This window comes from Mchenga conophoros, linkage group LG7 (genome assembly GCF_057382185.1).
Source record: "Mchenga conophoros isolate Kocher_MC1m ecotype Shallow Benthic linkage group LG7, M_conophoros_male_GT1.1, whole genome shotgun sequence".
NCBI classification, from domain to species: domain Eukaryota; kingdom Metazoa; phylum Chordata; class Actinopteri; order Cichliformes; family Cichlidae; genus Mchenga; species Mchenga conophoros.
This window is the reverse complement of record NC_140532.1, coordinates 22,942,740-22,964,232: the sequence shown is the minus strand read 5'-3', so window position 1 is coordinate 22,964,232 and position 21,493 is coordinate 22,942,740. Positions and strand designations below refer to the sequence as shown.

General features: G+C 39.9%; 1 protein-coding gene across 2 annotated transcripts in view; it reads left to right on the top strand.

Moving 5' to 3' along the window:
* insc (INSC spindle orientation adaptor protein) overlaps nt 1-21,493 on the top strand; it is a 56,592-nt gene that overhangs the window by 2,819 nt on the left and 32,280 nt on the right. The window contains exons 1-2 of one of the 2 annotated variants that reach the window (XM_085282947.1): nt 10,622-11,075; nt 16,682-16,773. In XM_085282947.1, the coding sequence (XP_085139073.1) occupies nt 16,700-16,773 (74 nt within the window). In that variant the 5' untranslated portion in view covers nt 10,622-11,075; nt 16,682-16,699. Of the gene's footprint in view, nt 1-10,621; nt 11,076-16,681; nt 16,774-21,493 lie in introns of those variants that run through there. The other variant, XM_085282948.1, reaches the window with a different exon arrangement.

The window sequence follows — 21,493 nt, the reverse complement described above, 5'->3', positions numbered from 1 at the left end:
CTGAAGTGGTTTTATACTGAACATGAGAACTTCTTTCATCTATCAAAAACTGTCAAACCCTTTCAGTATATTTGCTCCTATAATTAAAGGCTCCTTAAAGTTGCTGACAACAAAGTCATTCTCTTTCAAGACTATATTACATGCCTGAAAGTGGACTTGGTCCAGTCATTCTCTACGATCAGCCTCTTTCCTCTGGATAAACTAGTTTCTTTCTTTGTAATTTATTTCCATTTTCCAGACCCTCATTCATGCTTCTGTGTGGCCTTGCTGGAGTCAAGAACCGGTCATTTTTTGTTCTCCTCCCACTAGTCTGGTGCTTCCCCAGAAGCTATTTCTCATAGAGCCAGGACTGCTTTCTCACTCATGGCTCAGGAGCTCAGGGTTTTCTTCAGAGAAAACAGAAGTAGTACAATTCATTGGTTGCAACAGTCTTGTATTTTTTGGCTCATATTTTTAATTCATTCCTACTGTTCTTCAGTTAATAGGAAAACATAATGAACCGTCTGTTAGACAGCATCTGGATGGTTAATGCTTGTTGTTATAAAACACATTTTAACGTATACTTTGCAGAAACTATGGCTCACACTATTAAGGAATAGAGTTTTCGGGAATTACTACAATTTTTTGCTGATATTTATGAAAATAAATGGAACAAAGGAGGAAAGCAGGAAGAATTATGACAATACTGCATTTTGCAGAAGACTATAACTTTGTGGGGAAAAAAGGTTGATGTCTCTGGAGCAGCTGGGTGACAGCTGCTCAGGCAGTAGGAGCAGGAGGAAGAATATAAGCCCCAGGAATGGGGTGGAAAGTGAAGATATGAAGATATTTCTCATAGTAGATTGTCTCAAGCTAAGCTAAATTACTGAAATGTAATGTATAAATCGAACATGACAGAGTGCCTACTTTGTTCAGAGTCAGCGTTCGACCATGGAGAAAGAAAGCTATCTGTAAATTGTGATAATTGCAGTACTACATTTCTGGCAACACCGATAATGTGGTATATGCCGCCTTCCTGTTACCTCGGAAGTTGGATGTTGGAACTCAGGAGGGACAACAATAGTGAGTTCTGGTAGTAAAGTTGGAAAAGCACGAAAATCAGAATTTGCTTTGCTTCTTAGCTAGGTAGAGCCATTCATACATCACTAGCAAAACAGACTATTCTGACGAAATGCACTAATAGCATGTTAGTGCATTCCAGCAAGGAGCTCCTTTTGTGTCTATCTCGGCTTCGTCAATGAAAACTGTTAAAAAAAAGTAGAAAGGAAGAAATTCTCTGCAAAACTTCATTATTTAATTTAAACACAGAAATCACTTCTTGAGATTATACATATTTTGCACATTTTATGCAACTTCTGCAATAAGTATGAACATTTGTAACAAATTTGAACCCACACCATTGTCACTGACTTTGTGCTGTTGAAAATCCACATGTGGCACATGTACCTCTTTGACGTTACTTTATTGTGGGTAATGCTAACTGTTGACACATCACTGCAACAATGTTCATGACTCAGTGGAGGCCCTCTCTTCAAAGTATGGACTCAATTAGAAGAGTGCAGGTATAAATTTTTGTGTAGGTGGGCCCAATATGGCAGACACATGGGGCCCCAAGACTGAGAGATAAATCAATATGAGACTGGTTGAATTAGAGCATCAGTATGAAGCTTCCCTTGAGTTAACCTCTTTTTCTTTGCTCCGTCCGTTTTTCTCCCCTCATCTCCATCTACTAATTGGAGGAAGGTCATGGCTTGCTGAGCTTTAGGCTGCTTTTTCTGTCTTTAGTTCAATTGACATGTGCTATATCTGCTCTCTGGCCCACTGTTTTGGTCCACTGGGGAGATCATGAAAGGAAGTGGCGGCTTCAGTACGTCCGTGTTTGTTGTAGGATTCAGAAAGGTTACCGCTCACTCCTCTTTGTGAACAAGCCTTGGTGGTGTTTGGGAAAACCTTGGGGAGTCTTGACAGCCTGCTACTCCTTCGGTCTAGCAGTGTCATTTTCTGTTTAGATAACCTCTGCACCCACTCTGCTTTTGTCAGCTTGTGGCTTGCATTGATTTATACATCGGAGACAGACACTCAGCAGCTTTCAGATTCGAATTTAGAAAGAAAGGCCATTATTATGTCCAAAAAAGAAAGAAAGAAAGAAAAAAGAGGGTGAGGTTAAATGTCCACAACAATTCTACCAGCGGTGGTGTTACACCTTTCTAAATGATGCATATCTCATTTTAAAATCACACTTTTTTAAAGCATGAGAATATTCTTTATATCTTAAATGAGAGTTAGCAGCTCTAACTGTTTTTCAGCTCTAATTACGCAGAAAACTGCATAAAACTGCTGCATGTTTACTTTTCATGCCCAAAGTACAAAAAACAGCACTGAAATGTCTTTTAGAGGTGCCACATGTGTGCACGGTGGGTACACATGGAGCCTTTCCTGCATACCTTGAGATTTTTGCAGCCGATATTTACTTATCAACATGACCACTTGTGCTGTTCACCCTGCACTTTTAATGCAGCAGCGGAATAACAGTTAGAGGAAAAACAGTCTTGAAAAGTTCCACCCTACCCTCAAGTGGTTCTTGTGTTCCTTTGCTTAGGTCTGGGCAGCAGACCTATCCTCCACCCAGGATTCCTAGTCTTCTCTTCCTTTCTCCCTAAACCCACACATGGACCCAGCCCACCTAATTTACTCCCACCTCCTAATGTCAAACAGCTGTAGCCTTGAGTAGCATGGAATTACTGCTATTGCAGCCCTACTCCCATTCATGTGTCTATTCTTTTTCTCAGCCATTTTGCGTGTGGTCCCTAATATCACATCACTCACATACCCAAATAAGGTGTGTAACTCAGCCTTCCTTTCACCGGTTTATTTATGGTCTGGGCACTGGATATATAGGGCATGAATTTACATTGCAGGTGGCTGTGGGTGGAGATAGCTGAGCTGACAGGTGATGATAAATTCTTCATACAGTGTGCTTCACTCATACATTCTTGCAGCCGCGTGGTCTCCCTGACATGTAATGCAAAGTCATAACTGGTCCAATGCCATTTCCACGGCACTCCATCTAACTGAAGGAGCTGTGTGACATAACTGTCATGAGGTCACTTTGTTTGTGATTGATAGCAGGAGACTAGGAAATGATGCTGAGGCTTGAAAGCTCTTGCTGTGGTTGGGAATCTGCTTCAAAGGAATGTTTTGGCCACATGTCAGAAGTCAAACGTGGCAGCTGATTTTCAGGGATTTTGTTGGTCTTAAAATCTGTAGCTCGATGCACCTGTATATTTTTTTTCTTTAAACTGCTACACCCCCATGGTAACTTGTTCACTTATTGTTTTATAGAGTTTTCTCCTTCGGCTTGTGGCTTTACTAAGATCTCGTGCTGAGTTTGAGTGGCTCCACAGAGGCAGCTGAGAGTTCAGTGAACCCTCACGGTTCCACATGCACACTCTTTGAGTTGCTATGTGATGTTCTGCACACAGTTAATCAGAAATGGATGGTTAAGGATTATTTGGCAGAAAACCACCAGGTTATGTTCAATTTCATTTTTTGTATGCCAGACGCTAACATTAAGCGCTTCTTCTTTCACAAATATCTGCTTGTGTAAAAAGCAAGGAGATAGATAGATAGATAGATAGATAGATAGATAGATAGATAGATAGATAGATAGATAGATAGATAGATAGATAGATAGATAGATAGATAGATAGATAGATAGATAGATAGATAGATAGATAGATAGATAGATACTTTATATTTCCCACAAGGAAATATAAACAGCAGCAGGGCAAAGAATAAAAATAGTACAATCTACAATAAATAAGTTGAAGTAAAAGTGGTTCCAGCCTTGTATGATTCTGTTGGCATCTCTGGCATTGATGATCTGTCTCTGGAAGTAGTGGAAAGAATGAAACGTCCTCCCATGAATGCTGACAACATGCTTGAGGAGGTCTATGAGAATGGAATTACTGGCACTGTCTGAGGCAACAAACAGCTGAAAGTAGGAATTTTCCATAATTTAAATACAATTCACTCTCATGATAGCAGACTCTGTGTTACAGTGCTATGGTTCCTAATCCTGATGAAAATTTGTTCAGTTAACTGCATACCCGTGATGGGAGATAACCGTAAAAGCTGGACATACAGCTGAATACAGTTAAGTCATAGCAATAGTTAAAGACACACTTAAGAGGAAAGAGGTACATTCAAAGCATATTTGAATAAAATCATATAATCACTAGGAGCTGTAAAAGCGATTTGTAAAAAGGTGGTGAAACCTAGAAGGTGTACTTGTTACTACAGGGATTTTCCAAGCCAGTGACAAATAAGAAAGTTATGACCAGGATGTAAAAACTAGCATGTCCTGAGTTGGTGGGCTTGCTGTCTTGCACTGTGTACATCAGATTTATAGCTTCGCTGAGTGAGCAGCATAGCACTGATGATGTTAAGGTATGCAGTTCTCCGCAAGTTAATCGAGTTAACTGCTGCCAAGTTTTGTTTTATAAAAACAAAAGGCACATATCTAATGACAATGTGGTTCCATTTGATGTTGCTTTTGGGTTTTAGTTCTGGTTAGGTGTTCTGTGCCCACTTAATCTGGGTTTTCAGGACCCAGCCAGTCTGACCACACTTTTCAAATGGATTCACTTCTGTCTCCTGCCTTTAACCTCAGTGTTTGTCAGTCTTCTTGGCTCTGAGGTGACTCAGCTGATGGTTCACTGAAAAAAAAAACAGCTTTCCACTTTTGTTTCTTGAAGCAGTCTGCAGCTCTGATTCGGTTTTCCCCTCTCCTTTGCCACAAGAAATGCATCTCAGCCAATCAAAGGTTGTTTCTGAGGTGGGTGTGGTTGGGGTTAAGTCATACATGACAACACCCATCAATCTTGTTATTTTGAACACCACACTGGCCTGTAACTGAGTGATCTTCCAGTTTTCCTTTCTCCCGCTTTTGTCATTTAATTGTTTTTTATTATGCACTAAAACTAAGTAGAGAGGTGTGTAAGTTTCTCTTGTGCTTAAACTTATCTTATAGGCACATTTGTGGTCCTTTCTGCGTAAAGTGGCTGCTGCAGAGTTATGACAGGCTATTTTGTTAGTAACATGTGTCAAGTTGCTTCGACTGATTATAGTCACATACCCTGCTTTTACCTGACCACGCTGTAAGTCTGTCATCAATTATCTCAGTGTGACTCTCTATTAGCCATGTGCTGTGTATGTGAGTGTGGTGCCTCTCTACAGGCTTTGCTCATTCATTATTAAGAAGCTCCTGATGTTTTGCTGGCCGTCACTGCTCCGGTGTCAGGTACCCACATGATCCTCTTTACTGAACCAGCCTGACTAGGGATCCAGTTCCAGTCTCTGGCCTGTTGGAGCTGCTCCCAGAGCTGCTGAGCTCTACTCTAAAGCCTTTTGTTAGCTCTGGATGTTGGCTTTTCTCTGGCTGATTCCCCCTTGTTATTTCTTCGACTAGCTGTCAATGGAACTGGGAAGCTTAAAATGCATTTGGATATTTCTCTTGGCGTGATCTTGAGGCCATTTCATCTCTCGGGAGGTATGGTGCTGCTGTCATCTTTTTTCCCCTCTGAAAATGAGAATTATGGGTACTTTTATAGCTTACCATAAAGTGTCCAACCAAGAAGATGGTGTGTTCACTTTAGCAGACTTGTGGTGAAGCAGTGTAGTTATTTATCCAGCTGAATGTAATCTTTTTGGGAGGCAAATAGCTCCTTTGGTGCCTGAGGAAGCTGCTGTGATTACTGCTGCTGTGACGTGTAGGAGCTATCAGTCTCTGTCATCTGTCTACATTTATTAGCATGATATCTAATGGGGTGGCTGATCTTAGACCACAACTCTGGCTACAGGTCTGTGCAAATGTGCGTGTGCAACTTGACCCCATCTGAATTCTCCATAAGCCACACGGTTGCCTAGAAACATCAGGAGGGCAGCAAATTTAACTTCCATAATATTATGCCAAAGGAAAGAATGACCTCAGGCCCAAACATACTGTTCCTTTTTTTGGCCTTACAAGGGCATCTTCACATTATTCCAGTCAGAAGTATGTCCTTGGGGAAGGAAGTTTTCATATCTCATACTCATGTATGCAGACACTCCTGAGGATAATTATGATTTACTAGACAAAAAAATTGACCTAATTTCCAGTGAACTTTTTATCGAATGTTTTTACTATATCAACTGCTAACAGTAGCTTTAATGGTAACTGAGGTTTAAGTGGGAAAGAGCCACACTGTTCTCTGCAAATAATACAAAAGGATTTTTCCACTTCTTTTCTGAATATCCTTTAAGTTTTTTGCTCAACTGATAGTTTCTTAAAAAAGTAGGAAAACTCTTTTTTCCGGGTCTGGGTACAGTATGAGTGACGGAAGTACAATGGAGCAAAACTGTGGTTCTCCTGTCAAGGTACGCCGTTGAGGGAGAATATCACATGCTATGTCACGGTCTGGCTGGCAGACCGTGGGGAGATGGGGAAATAGGACCCAAACGCCGGACTCTTCAGTGCAACAGTGTTTATTTACAAGGTGGTGAAGTAAACAACAATAAATCCCCAGTTTCCCAGTGTAGTGTCTTCTTCCCAAAAGTCCCCGTGTAGTGCTCTCTGCCCCAGTGTCCCTGCACTCCCCGTGCTCACTGCTCCTTCTCGTCCCACACTCCTCCTGAGGGGAAGACAATAGAGGCAGCCGTTACAACTTATCCCAGCAGGCAGGCATACACTCACACTTGACTTGACTTGCTTGAAGACTGACATGTAGTCAAACGCAATACTCCAGCGTCGGTGGAAGCTCCATCGCTCATCTAAATAGCTCCCCCGACGAGCCCAGATGAGGAGCAGGTGTGCGGCCAGGACTTCGGGTGTGGCCAGCCCTCAAGTTAGGCCACGCCCCCCGGGGCTGAAGGTGCCTGTAACTTGGCCACAGCAGAAAGGCGATACACACACACACATACCTGCCTACTGACAGATGTGCACAGGGGCAGTGCAGACAACACACCAAATAATAACAACAACAACAACAACAACAACAACAGTCATCGTCCCCACTGCCCACGGACCCCGAGTCCCCAGAGCCGGGTCCGTGACAATCTAAACTGATCTTGTCTGTAGAGGCTGGTGACAGACGCTAAATGATATCCCAATCGTTCCTGCTCCACAACGGATTTTTAAGTTACAAAGGCTTGAATGACACTCTAACACCTTCCAATTGGTGTCAACTTTCTAATACTTGTATTGTGTGTAACTATCAGTAGTGGAACTGCAGTTTATATGTCTGCTATGTAACCTTTCTATTGCTTCTAATTCTCCCATCTTTTCTTTACATATCATTTAGAAAGAATCTGCTTAACATACCCAGTTAACTGTTGGAAACCTTAAAGATAACTCCTATTGACTTCTTGTTGTATTAGTACATCGGCTTGTTTATTCCTACAGTCATGTGATTAGTTGATTACCTTGATTACCTTAATGCTAAATGCTGTTGCACTGTCCAAAGATGAAACCACTATGACAAAATATGTTATGTTCACTTTGGTGAAATTTAATGAAGCAAATCACATACAAGTTCAAAACAGTGTCAGTACATCACGTCTGAATAATTTGAGTTTGTCTGATTAAAGAAGTATTGAAGCAGACAAACTCTCTTTGGTGAGGAGGGTTGTAGCAGAAGTGTTTTTACAGCTCTGTGGCAGCACCTGTATTGCCCACAACCTATCACCCATTTTTCACCATCCCCACCACTTTCTCAACTCTCTTCACTCTTCACACTGAATAGCCATTTTTTGTTATAAAAATATATGGAAAGTGGAACGGTGCTTCCACTCTGTCCTCCTACACATTTATTTCTGACATCACGGTGTGTCACACTCAAACTTGTGATGCTCATGAAGCCCTGTCACCGTCCCCTGAAACATGTCAGGATGTTGACACTGTTTTTCTATCATTAGCACAGCAACAATAGCTCTGCTGCAGAATGGGGTCTTGCGTCTTTAAAGGCAAATTTCTCTGCTAGCCGTCTCACACCGATGCTGTGTGTTGCATGTGTTGTTACATGCCAAGAACACAGTTGTTGGGGGTCATGGAGTTAGATGCGGTAGCTGCTGAAGTTTTCAAACGTGCCTCCCTCTGCGTGAGATTTGACTGATGGTGAAATCAGTAAAGCCGTTTCATATTGACAGAGTACGGGGACGACAATGCCTAAAGATGGTGCAGCTGCTTTTCCAGTGAAGTCAAAGATCAGAAAAACCTGCAGCTCTCTTTGAGTTCATAGAGCTGTATACAGTTTCTGCTTGTTGTTTATATGTTTTATGCACAGCAATACAAATCTTTTTCAGAAAAAAAGCTCTAAGATCCCTCTGTACACTAGCAGCTAATCAAAGTTAGAACAGAGACTGGAGCTAATTGGTAAACATATAGCTAATCTGCAGCAGTTAGCAGTGTAAGACCTACACATATTCTCATTGCTGGCCGAGAACAAAATGATTAGAAAAATCTGTTAATATCAGATTTATCTCATGACACATTACTCCCACATTATTGCTAGGAAGTTGCCTCCAAGTGACCACTCTTGCTGTGTTTGCAGTTTCGAAACGCTATGGCTTCTAAACACAAAATGTTTCCATGGTGGTAAATGTAGGACTTTGGTTTGTCATCCATCTCTGTATGTTTCAGAAGAGACATTCCTCTTGGTTCTGGCTGTGAGCTTTTCTTTGAACAGTGCTGAATGGAGGAATGGTCGCAACAAGGTTGGGCTTTAGGCCAGAATGCTTGCTGAGAAGGTCATTCAGATCTCTTACCCGCAGTTAGCACTGTCAAGGAATGGCTTTAATGCTCATTGTGCTAAACAACTCTCAGGTGTCAGTGGAAGCTTTGTAGTGAATGATGCGGGATGATATCAAAGGGGATGGATTAAAGCTTTATCTACTTGATATTAATGACAGTGGAAACCCTAGTTTATTTTGGTAAGGTAAAACCACATAAGTAAATCAAGTACTCATAAACAGAAAAGCTCTAAAGTTGCTTGTACGATGAATAGATCTTAAAATCTGGCATCCAGTTAACTTTAGAAAAGAGATAAAGTAAATTTTTCTTCTCTTGGTGCAATTCAAATGACACCTCACATCATAACAAGTCAAACCAAATAAACAAATCCCTACGAGATGGAACACACACACACAAAGCTCAGTGTAAGCATACCACTAGAATCACTCAGGCTTTCACAAAAATAAATCCTTCAAGGTAAAGACCAAAGCTGGACTTTATGGATCACTTATGAATAGCGTGACCAGGTGTCCCTCTGTATGAACAGCATTTTTATCCCTTGTTCCACATTTTGACTGGCAAGTGCAAGATGTGCCCTTTTTTTCAGTTAGTTAATTGTCAGTTACGGCTCAAAAAGATGATTTTTGAATGTATTCCTACTTAAATCTAACCAGACAGAGCAACAGCAGAAATAACAGTGACATAAATAAAAATATAGGAGTATATAAAGACTAATAAACATGAGACCATGAGAACAAACTTTCCTTTATCACAAGAGAGCTGGAAAAGTTAATTCAACTAATATTACTTTGGCCATTAACATCTTGAATGCAAATTTGGTAATGTGCACAGTTTGGTGTATTTTTATTTTTAAGTTGGACATGAAAAATTTCAGCATTAGTAAGGTTTCCCACGCTGTCCCAGAAGAACATGCTTCACACGTGGATTTTTACAGAATCCACATTAAAAATAGGCGGCTATGTCATGCTAATGTTATCTGTGGAATGCCCTGCATTTAGACTCAGACTGAGATAGCGGACAAGAGGGTTGTGTCTGGAGAGTAAAGTATGCAGTTTCAAAATCTGCTTCATGTAAAAGAAACAATAGTAATACTAATAATCATTATTTATAGAATGCTGTGCAAAACAAATATACAAGTTTTCTTACATACTTTACCCCAAAGAGGACAAACTGGAGGATAATTTGCAATTTATGAGCTGTGAAATCCTGTCAAATTATTTAGACAAGCTTAAATTACTTAATAGATCACGCAGGAAATTCTGGTTTTGTGACTGTTGTGATTCCAGTTTGTAAAGATCATTTTCACAGAACAGAGCAGCACAGGAAGTCATGACTGAAGCAATCGGCACCATTTTCGGTATACAAACATACAGTTCCAGTTGTGTTAAACAAGCTATTGCTGTTCTCTAGCTCCATAATTGTTCCAAAAAGTTTTACTCTACTCTGTTGGATCAGTTTAAGTCAACTGCAGCCAGATTATTCTGGCATAAATCTCTGTCTGATTAGCTCAAGAGTTTGAGCATGGCATTATCACTACATGGATAATGAGGTGGGGGGTTTCTTAATGAACCTTAAATCTTACTGTAAGATTTAAAATATGTGGAAAAAGAAAAAGAAAATACAGCAATATACATATATACATTAGAAAATATTAAATTATTGATAACAAAATAGTCTAATGTAGTTAAACTTTGCAATACACTTGCTAACTCACCAAATGCTTAGTTCGCATCAGACCTTCTCCGTCACCCTTTATGGATTTCTCTCTGTCTAAAAACAAGGTGCACTTTAAGCCTGCCCAGTGTGTGTGGGATAGGAATGCTGGGCCCATGGCTGAGCACAGCCAGCTTCCAGTTTGTTCCCACCCAGCCACTCATACAGTACCCATCCTGCTCAGTTTTCTTCTCCACATGACAGCTCTGTGGTGAGACTGTAACCGCTGTCTCCTCCTGTGAACCCAGTCTTCAGCTCAATGACAGGACGTGAGCAGGACGGCATGGCTGACTTGCTGATACAGAGCATGTCCACTGTATTTAAAGACCAGCGTCCAAAAGAAACTCACATATTATATGCTTTCTTCAGTCTGTGAGTTTCAGAGAGCAGTGGGAGAAGAAGCCAGAGTGTTTAATCACTGGCAATTTCAAAACAAAGCCAAGCCATAAGGAACGGGCTGCACAATGATGGATCCCTGAAACATCATGGACATTAAATTTGGATTACGCAGCATGACTCAGTTTGTCCTGAACACAATCACATTGAGTCAAGCTGATCTTGGCCTCTCAAGATGGTGAGTGGCTTTGCTCGTTTCTTCTGTTTCTCCTCAGAGTTCAGTTTCTTGTATTTGCGTCGAACAGAAATTCATTGTTGTTGGCACAACACCGAAGCTAAACCGCAGTGCTGTGGTATTTTGTTTTCTGCAGAGCAGTTTTTGTATTCATTTAGTGGTTTTGCCAAGAATCTGGCAACAGGCATTCTGCTTTACCACAGTATATTCTAGAAAGACTGGAAACGTATTTTTAGTCAGTGATGTAGAAGTTATAGAGAGCACACAGGGAGAAGTTGGTATACAGTGATATATTACTCTGCACATATGCTGAGTTCATCTGAGTCAAAAAACATGTTCGTAGCTGTAGTTTTAAAAAATAAACTATGCAGCATTGCTGTTCTTAAAAGTAATGCAATACGTTACATTACTTTCACGTCAGTCAGTAACATGATCTGAACACGGACACATATCCCTAATCCGGCACACGGATGATATTTCTTTTAACGTTCACGTATGAACACAAAACTGACAACACACAGTCAAGTTGACAACCAACCCAAAGAGACATGAACGTGATCACCACAATGACTTGGCTTTAGAAACAAGTACATATAACGGTTTACAAAGCGCTTTAATTTCCTGACATCATATGGTAAATGTATCTGTATGGCTACTCTTCTCTTCCTCCTAAGCGTTGGCATTGTATCGAGTATCCATGAGAAATGAGGGTAGGAGCTAGTTGTACTGCTCCACAAGGCGATTAGCTTTGACTGGATCAATCAGAACTAATAATTTTTTTTTTTTTTCCCATTTTTAGTGTCGGTACATTTCTTTGTCCATGTAGTTATCATTTATCTTTTTTTCATTTAGTTATCATTTTGCTTTCATCCAAATAAAAAGTAGTTTGGGAGATTATTGGTTGTAGAAATTAACACTGCTCTGACTGGTCTGGTGTCAGCAAACCCTCAGCTCTAACACCACCTTGGATTCTTTGCTAGCATTGTGTGTTTGTGCAAAGAGCTTCAGTTTTATTTTCTGTCCTGGGTCAAGTTTGCGCTTTACCATCACGCTCTTATCCTTTTAAAAGTAAAACTGACGTCTGTATCCCCACTCCTCAAAGGTTTTACGTGCTCCACCATTTTCCTGCACACAAACTGAAATAGCACAGGGGCTACGAAAGAAAAAGGCATGGTTGATAGGGGGGGGGGGGGGTTTGTTCTTCCTACCTAGGTCAGCAACTATCAAACAATTACATTACATTGGTCTAGACAAATGGGAGGAACCAGTACTGACTTTGAAACTCAGGTTGCAAGTCTTTACACTTTGGAAAATTACTTTTGTCCTTTTTAACTGGTTTTATATTCACAAACAGAATTTATAACGGCTCCAGTGTGCCAGTAACAAAGAATCAAGATTGCCCTCACTAGTACAGGTTTGGCATGACATTAACTTGAAACAGATACAGGACTGGAAAACTGCAAGTGACAGAAACATGCACACAAGCACAAACCACATTTAAAAGTCCTCTAAATTCCCACACATGCAAAGAATAAATACGAATGCTGCAGTAAATCTGAAAGGCACACCCTAGTGAATTCTCTGACACGCACAAGTCACTAAGTGGTTGTTATTTTACCCGGCATGTGACATGAGGCTGAGACAGAGCTGTCCTTTGTTTGGCTTACCTAAAACTGCAGCTGAATGGGGAAACCTGTTGGGCCACTCAGGTTTCAGCTCAGACATGAAAAGAAATGTCCACCCTAGCAAGAAAAAATTAGCCAGGATACAGTCAAACCTGACCATCTGCTCACAGAACTCAAGTTTCTGTAGCACTTGCAGCATCTGTGCACAATGCAGCACAGAGATATAAATCTTATTTATTTTATTTTCAAAAAAGACATTTAACAAAGATAAATTTGGTGTAAATACAAAATGCAGTTTTTAAATAATCATTTTTATTTATTAAGAGGAAACGACTATGCAACCTGACCTGCCGCTATGTGAAAAAGTAATTATTCCCTTTGTAAAATCATGAATTAATTGTGACTAAACACATTTGTGGGAAACCCGAGTTCAATTTTATTAGCTACAACCAGGCCTGATTACTGCCAGACCTGTTCAATAAAGAAATTGCCTAAAGAGAGCGTGTTTGACAAAGTGAAGTAGGTTAAAAGATCTGAAAAAGCAACACATCATGCTCTGATTTACACTCAAGAACAAATAAGAAACAAAGTCACCAACATCTGTCAGTCCAGAAAAGCCATCTTATAGCTCTAGCGAACCACAGTGAGAGCCATTATCCACAAATGGAGAAAACCTGGAGAGACATCCAGGAGTTCATAAAAGAACCCAGGACAAAATCTAAAGAACAGGTCTAACTTACCTCAGTTATAGTCGGTGTTCATAAAATGAAAAATGAAAAAGAGACTGGACCAAAATGGCATCCATGAGAGAGTTCCAAAGTAAAAACCACTGCTGACAACAAAGAACACAGAGGCTTGATGATCACCAAAACTAGACAGTGCACGGAAAGTTTTATCGATCCCATTTAGATTAGTCCATATCTTATCGCTCTCAGTCCACCTTTTGAAATGTCTGAGTCCTGTAAAATTAACACAGCATTTCATCAAAACAACATCATACCAACAGTCAAACATGGTGGTGGAGGTGTGATGGTCGGGAACTGCTTTGCTTTGTAATCCAAAACACACAGCAACTTCACCGCTGAATAGCTCAGACAAACACAAAAAACAATTAATCATGAAATCATCATTTAAAAACTGCATATTATATCTATTCAGGTTATCTTTGTCTATCATTCAAATGTGTTTGATGATGACTGTGAACTCTGACAAATAAGCAAAAACAAAGGAGCCAATGGGTTTTTTTTCCACCTCACTGTAAATTTCTAGCGTTTATTACAAGATTATGTAAATTAACAGGGAAATGCTAATAACAAAATGACATCAGTCCACAAGGCTGAAAGGGAGATTGTCTAAAAACAGCCAGTGGGCACTCACAGGAGACAGCAATCACTTTCAGTGCAATGGTCCTTAACACAGCACTTAGCGGCACACTCCAATTGCTCAGGACAATTGCTTGATTGGACAACTCATCTCCATTTGTAGGGTAATCCACTGAAGAGCACTGTAACAAGCCGCAAGCACATGTAATGGAATTTGCTGGAACTGTGACTTAATGGCTATGACCCTGTGCTCAATTATTGGGTCAATAAAATTCATCTGCACCTCTATTGTAATAGTCCAACGGTTCAATTATATCAGCACTCATTCTATGATATTCTACTTTCATGACTCACTGCACCAAGTGTAATAGATGTGGGCTTTTCCCCAGCACAGGGTGCTTACTGTCAGTAGATTTCCATGGTCCTGGCACAGTATTGGTATAATTTCTGATTCACTGTGATGCTTTCTCTGAAAATGGGCCTAGAGAAGCCATGCCAAGACTGCAGTTAAAATACTCCCCACCCCAACCCTCCTACCACTTTCCCCCCCTCTCCTGCATCTTACTCTTTGTGCGGGTTTTTTTCCTCTACTTTTGCTTTGTGTCTGTATTACAAGTCTATCCCTCCACCCATTCATCCGTCTCTTTATCTGACTAGGTTACTGACACCCAAAAAAGAAAAAGTACTCAACGGTAATCAAATATTTCTCAGTTTTCGAAGCAACTGAAGCAAACAGTCAAACAGAGTTGGTGACCCCGTTAATGTGCAGCCGCTCGATCTTCAAACCTGACTAAAAGCAGCAGATATTCTGTAATTGTGGCAGTGCGGCCCTCATGAAGCAGGTTGACGTGGGATTCAATAAGAGACGCTTCATGCGCATTGTACATCCCTCTAGCCTCAATTACTTTATTGTAAGCTTATGTCTATCGATCCCGTCGCTCTCTGTAAGCAATTAATAAAAGGCAGAGCAAAACAGTTGAAATCTGCTCCACAACACGGGGTAGTTGTGTATTTGTGTGCGTGAGAGAGCTCGTCTCACATTGTAACTACCTGCTAATTATATCTCCGCAGTAAACACGAAATTTGTAACCACACAACTGCAGGATATCATTAACTAAAAGGATTAGAGTGTGGTTCAGGCGGGAGGGCATCTGTGGCTTCTCCCGATTGAAAATGGACTAATCTAAATGGGATACATCAATAAAACAGCAGAATAAAGTTCCGGGCACTTAAGCCCTCTTGCTCGGGCTCAAAGAAGGGAAGACAGTCACTGGCTGGCAGCCAGCCAACAGATTAGAAGATAAGAAATATTATTCCATGGCACACCATCAGCTTGAAGCTATTTAAAACAGTGAGGTTTATTGATAATTGAATTACTTGGAGAGGGGGACAAGAATAGAAAGCTTAGAGGTAGATCAATAAGGAGCTACTGTAGTGGATGACAGTGCGGTGGTCAGCAGTACAGCTAGGGGGATGTAACGTGTGTGTCATCATGTGATAGCATATTTACAGTGTGTGTGTTGAAAGATGTTGTGTAGTGGTGCAAAGTTTCCATTTCCAGTGCTACATTTGATTAAACTTGATATTCAATTTGATGGTGACATATTCAGTATTGGGAAGGTTACTTTTAAAATGTATGTCACTACAGATTACAGAATAAATGCCCCAAAATGTAGTTTGTAGCGTATTCCGTTAAGTTACTCAATGTGAGTAACATATTCTGATTACTTTGGATAACTTAATATATCGTAATGCTTTTTACAACTGCATGAATGTACTATTGCTGTGAGAATTGTTACTATTACTGAAGGCTACTCGCCACCGAGCTAACATTGCTAAACTGGCGTTAGCTGAGGTTAGTTCACAGACTGCTTTCAGAACTGCACATGATCATTTGCAGCTAGCAGGTCATTAATGCTATCAAGCCTAACAGTCTGCAGTCTATGAAATAACCTCAGCTAAGGCCAGCTAGCAATGCTAGCTCGGTGGCAAGTAGCCTTCATTGATAGTCATAAATCACATAGCAATAGTACATCGAAGATACTGAAGTGGCACATATCCCAGGTAGCTACCACAAGTAAAACAAGGTAGTTGCAGTAGGCTAACGTTAGTTTTTAAAAAAGAACTTACTTCCAGATATTTCTTTAGGTCCAAGTCTTTTGGAGTCTGTTTTGCTGGCAGAGTTTGCATTGCACGGTCAGATTTCTCCCTTTCTTCTTTAAATGTGAAGTGGTGTTGGATTTTCCAAGTAAAAAATGCATTCCTGCCCGTGTACTGCTGTCTCTGCTGTGCTGGCCTCGGGTCCGTTGTGTAAGTGATGCCACCAACATTAATAGGATACTTACATTAGAGCCTCTTATTGCATGTTTTTTTTTTGGGGTTCCGGCAATGCGTGTAATTAAATTAGAGAGGGGATAGCCTAACATATGAAACAGGAAAAGACTGCTGTGTATCCATTTATTTCAACAAACTCTATTCTAATTGCCACCTTTTTAAACAGTAACTGTAACAGAATACAGTTACTCATATTTCGTATTTTAAATACATAACGGCAGAACATGTATTCCGTTACTCCCCAACACGGGACATATTGATAAAGGCAGACGTCCAAATTCGTATTCATTCATCACTTGGTGTTTACAGTGCACATGCTGTATTTCAGGTGCTGAGCTGAAGTAAGATGGCCTCAGGCAGGATGGCAAGTCCTCAGAGCAGCTCCAGACAGAGCAGCTCACTCTCTTCATCTCCAATGAGGCAAGTAACAACCCAGTGTGCACACTTTGGGTCTGTACCTCATGTTTTAACAAGTAATGTTCTCATGTGTACTAACAACAGGTCTGGTCGTTGAAAGCACAGATACACTTGGTTTATGCAGGTTAGGCACTGATGTTTGGACTTTGAACAAAGGCTACAATGACACCAGTAATATACCCACTCCATGTGTCACTTCTTTGTCATAATAAGAATAAAAAATACACTCATCAATATTAGCTGTGCTTCCTTGAGTGGTTTTTACTTTTTCTCCCAATTTCATGCTGAAAGCAAAAAATAAAATGTGGAAAAATGTGAATATTGGGAAAATAAGTTGTAAGAAAGACATTCTTTTCTTTTTGTTATTGCTACTTAAAAATACAATGCATCTCTTTAACTGACCAAATGTTCAATGAATAATAATATTAATAACACGGTTTGTAGGCTACACCACCAATGTGAACATATCGTTCAAATGACTGATTATACAAGACAGCGGATGTTATATGAGAAGCGGAAATGACCTCAGTGTTCAATGCAGGCCTTGAATTCTGCATGTTATCTGGACCAGCTGTTTAAAGATCATTGCAGAAAAAAAGACAAATTGTTTGTTTGTTTGTTTTTCCATAACTTGTGTATCTGCAAATATACACATTCTGTATTTTTCATATGAAAGAAACTATACTGTGGTGGGGCTTGCTAATTTCTTGTTTTTGATTTATGTATGTTTTGTTTTGTTTTGCTTTACTTCATATGTTTCATATGTTTCATATGTTGTTTGTTTAATTTAAGACAAAAAAAATTAATTAATCAAGAGGTAAAACTTGAGGGGGTAGGGACAAATAAGTAAATACTTCAGCCTACTCCTTTTCAAACAAATAATGGAATGATATTTTGGAATGATTGTGAAGGCACATGTTTGAAATGTTTGAAATAAAAATGAACTGAACTGAAATTAAAGGAACTTTGACAATGTGATAGTTCCACTAGACAATTTCCAGAGATCAGAGAAAACAATTTCCCAAGCAAATGGTTTGTTATTAGCAATCATACGCAGTAGTTTATTGTCTCTCAGGACTACTCATGTTAATATTGCGGCCACTGGTGAAGATGTGGAGAGCACTGTTCACCTTCATGCACAAAAACACAGCTAAACACCAACCTGATAGCAAGAAACTACCCTCCTGTTTCATCTGCAAATGGAACCTCCAAAAAAGCAGCATACTTTGGCCCCTTATCTTCTGCAGGTAATGCAGTGTAATGGAGGTGGTGTGAGAGATGCGTGCCACCTCTCATGGAAGCAGGGATTAAGGTTTGCAGTAGTGACAGGGTGCAGTTGTGTCATTTGTCATTCCCAGTAGATGAATGCATGAGGAGATGTTTGGTGACATTATTATTATTATTATTGTTGTTGTTGTTATATCAGACCCCTGAGTTGCTGAATTAAGCCTTCATATCTGCCTTAGGATATATCTTCAACTTGATGTTTGATCATACTAATATTTGCACCTCAGTGAAGATCCCAGATCAATATATTTGAGGTACTCAATTAAGATAAGATAAGATAACTCTTTATTGTCATTGCACAGTCATACATACTACAGTAGTACAAGGAAATTGGAAAACTGTCCTACATCGGCACTACATATAACACAACACGACACAATATGACACATCACAATGCAACAAACAACACAACACAGTATATTAACTTAGTATAAAAAAGAAGAATAAGTGTATTTGTATTGCACACTGTTATTATTGCACATTAATTATTATTGCACCTTATTATTACAGGTAATGCAAAGGTCAAAAACCTTCCCAACGATGCAATCCCATGTTTGGATGGGTTCAGCTTTCCTGCCCATCCATAATACTGAGGCTACATAAAAAATAAACTTTACAAACTTTACTGATAAACGCAAAAAGCCAGAGCTCAAAATCTAAAATCCTGAAAAATCTGTAAGACACATGTGGCCAAGATGCTAAAAGAGACGTCCACATGTAACAAGCAGTGAGAAACTGAACTGACAGGGAGCACAAACCCACTAGCTGTTCTCAGCTGATCACTTCTCACCGTTGAGACACCAACAACACAGCATTCAGCTGGAGATCTGGTCTTTTTAAATGTGAAATTGGCAACTGTCAGTTTTTTTTAGCGTCTTCTCTTTTTTCATGTTTTATTAACTGAACTCCAAAGAAAACATCAAGGTTTTCAAACCTTTACGACTATGAAACTCTAAGTGAACTGCTGTCCTAGATTCCCCCCACCCCCACCCCCACCCCCCAAAAAAACACCACTTTTTGGTCTCAAATGCAAATCAGCTCTTATCACACACAGTTTTGTCTCACAGTCGACTGACAGTCACACATGCTGACCCTTCTTTCTTTTAACAATTACAGAAGCTGCTTTGTCAGCATCTGTGGTTTAGAATATTTCAGTCACTGAAAATAAATTTGAATATATATCTTCTGACAGTTCGGTGTTTACTAATGTTCGCAAAGCGTCTCAGAAGATGCACAGTGAATGCACTTGGATATTGAATCAGGGGAACTCACACGCCATAGGCACACACACACACGCACATAAATAAAGGACAAACCGGTCTCATACTTATCTCTGTCTGTGTCTCATGTACAGACTCAAATATAAATTGGATTTGTGCTGCGCACGGTGCACTAACAGTCAGTAAATCAGCTGATGAAACGAGCCAAGTGGCTGAACTGCATTAAAATAAATTGCAAACACAGATGGGACACGTACATGAACTCAGCTAACAAACATCTCCACAGCAGAACCTTTTCCCAGATCGGCTTGTCTGCACATTCAAAGCCTCGGGGCGCAGTCTGAAAGTGGTTGGCGAGTCATTACACTGCAAACAGGTTAGCCAAGTGTCTGTCTCTTTATATTTGTTTGTGTGTGTATATTTCTAAAGTGAGTTGTGGCCGCTCACTTAGGAAAATTGGAAAAGTTGTCAAAAAGTGTGGCTTTAGTAATGTGGGGGAAAGTGTGTGTGAGACTAAGAAAAATGAGGAAGCAAACCAAAGTGTAAGATGAATGGACTGGAGATGGTTTGAGACAGAGAGAGAGATGGATCATATTCTAATGCCTTTTACATATGTCTGTATTTGTATGCGTTGTGCGCATTTAACACGGCGTGCTAAGAAGCCTGAGATAATTAAATTTGAGGTTAGAAGTCGGCTGAGACAAAGAGAGAGAAAAGAAAAGAGAAAAAACGGGCTGTGTTTTTTGTCTTAGGAGAATCTAGTCTTGGCTACACATAAGAGGCTGTCTGAAGCATCTGGGAGTCAGATGTCTGCTTCTCTAGCCAGGATTCAGCTGTACCAGTCAGAGGCCACAATATCCCCTTTCCATGTGCTACTTCAGGAGGAGCACATGCTCCACCTTCACCCAGAAAATCAAGGCGTGACTTGTACATTTAAATATGCCATTAGCCAGATGCCTTAACCATTTTCTTTGCTCATCTGTCACCTCTTGCCACAGTGAAACTATATTATATAGAAACCTCCCAGTGAAGCTGTTTCTGTGTAAAAGATGATTCCATTAAGCAATATTCTGGTTTCTGAGCTAAAGAGGAATGCATTAACATCCTACTTGATTATATGCCTCCATATTTAATTCTGTTTGGGACAAGAGTGTCCTTGTTTCCTCCTTCAGCTGAAGCCAAAGCCACAATGGCTGGGTCCTCAAAATCTAACAGCTCACTCTGCCCACATTTCCATTCCCTCTGCCTAGTTGGACTGTGGTTCTGTTGTGGTATTTAAGAAAGATTTCCATTTAGTTCCATTACATCAGTCATCAGATTGTGATATCCATGCACCCCAAACACTGGACGACAGTGAAGACCTCCTTCCTGCTTATACTGTCTTAAATGACTACCATATCAGAAGAATATGCAGCAAATAATCTGAACTGAATGCAGTCAGATCCCAGACAGACATAATGACACAAACCAACACATGTTGCTGTTTATTTTCCAAGCAAGAAACACTGAGGATGCCAGGAATACTGCCTGGAGTTAATGGACAGTTCCAGATGTTGGTTAATCCTAAATTCCTCCTTGTACCATGAGAGTGTAAATTCATAACATGATTTTTTTTTTTTTTATAGAGAAAGCAGTCTATGTGTTATCAGGTACAAATTATTTTGTTTTAGATGATTTTTTGGAGAAGTCTAAGACACAAAAAGCTGATTTTGGCAAGTAAAGCAGCTTCTGAGGATGATACAAAGTGAGTAAAGATTTTTGTATGAGCATTTATTACATTAAATAGAAGTTCAAAGAACACAATCATAACTTATACTGAGCTTTGTGTTAGCTGCTAGCTAACAACTTGCTAGTTACTGCTAGCAAATATAGCCTGGTATAGGTAAGTTTATAACTGTGGTTGTTGGTAAGTGCTAACATTTCTAATTAGGTCACTATATGAACAGCAACTATTAGTTACCCTCTAATACAACAGTACAAATTAAACAAACTCTCAAAGTTAAGTTGATATTGCCAACTTGCAATTGGAACTTTGTTTTTATTTTTATTCCGACACCACAAGAAGTCACGGCCTGGAACCAGGGCTTTCATAGCATTTTTACGTATTCGAAAGATGAATGACACATCAAAGGAAATGGAGATGCCAGTTTTGTCATTTGACTAATCAGTTGTCAGTGTCTGTTTGTGTGTTCGTATAGCTTCATTCAGTGTCTTGT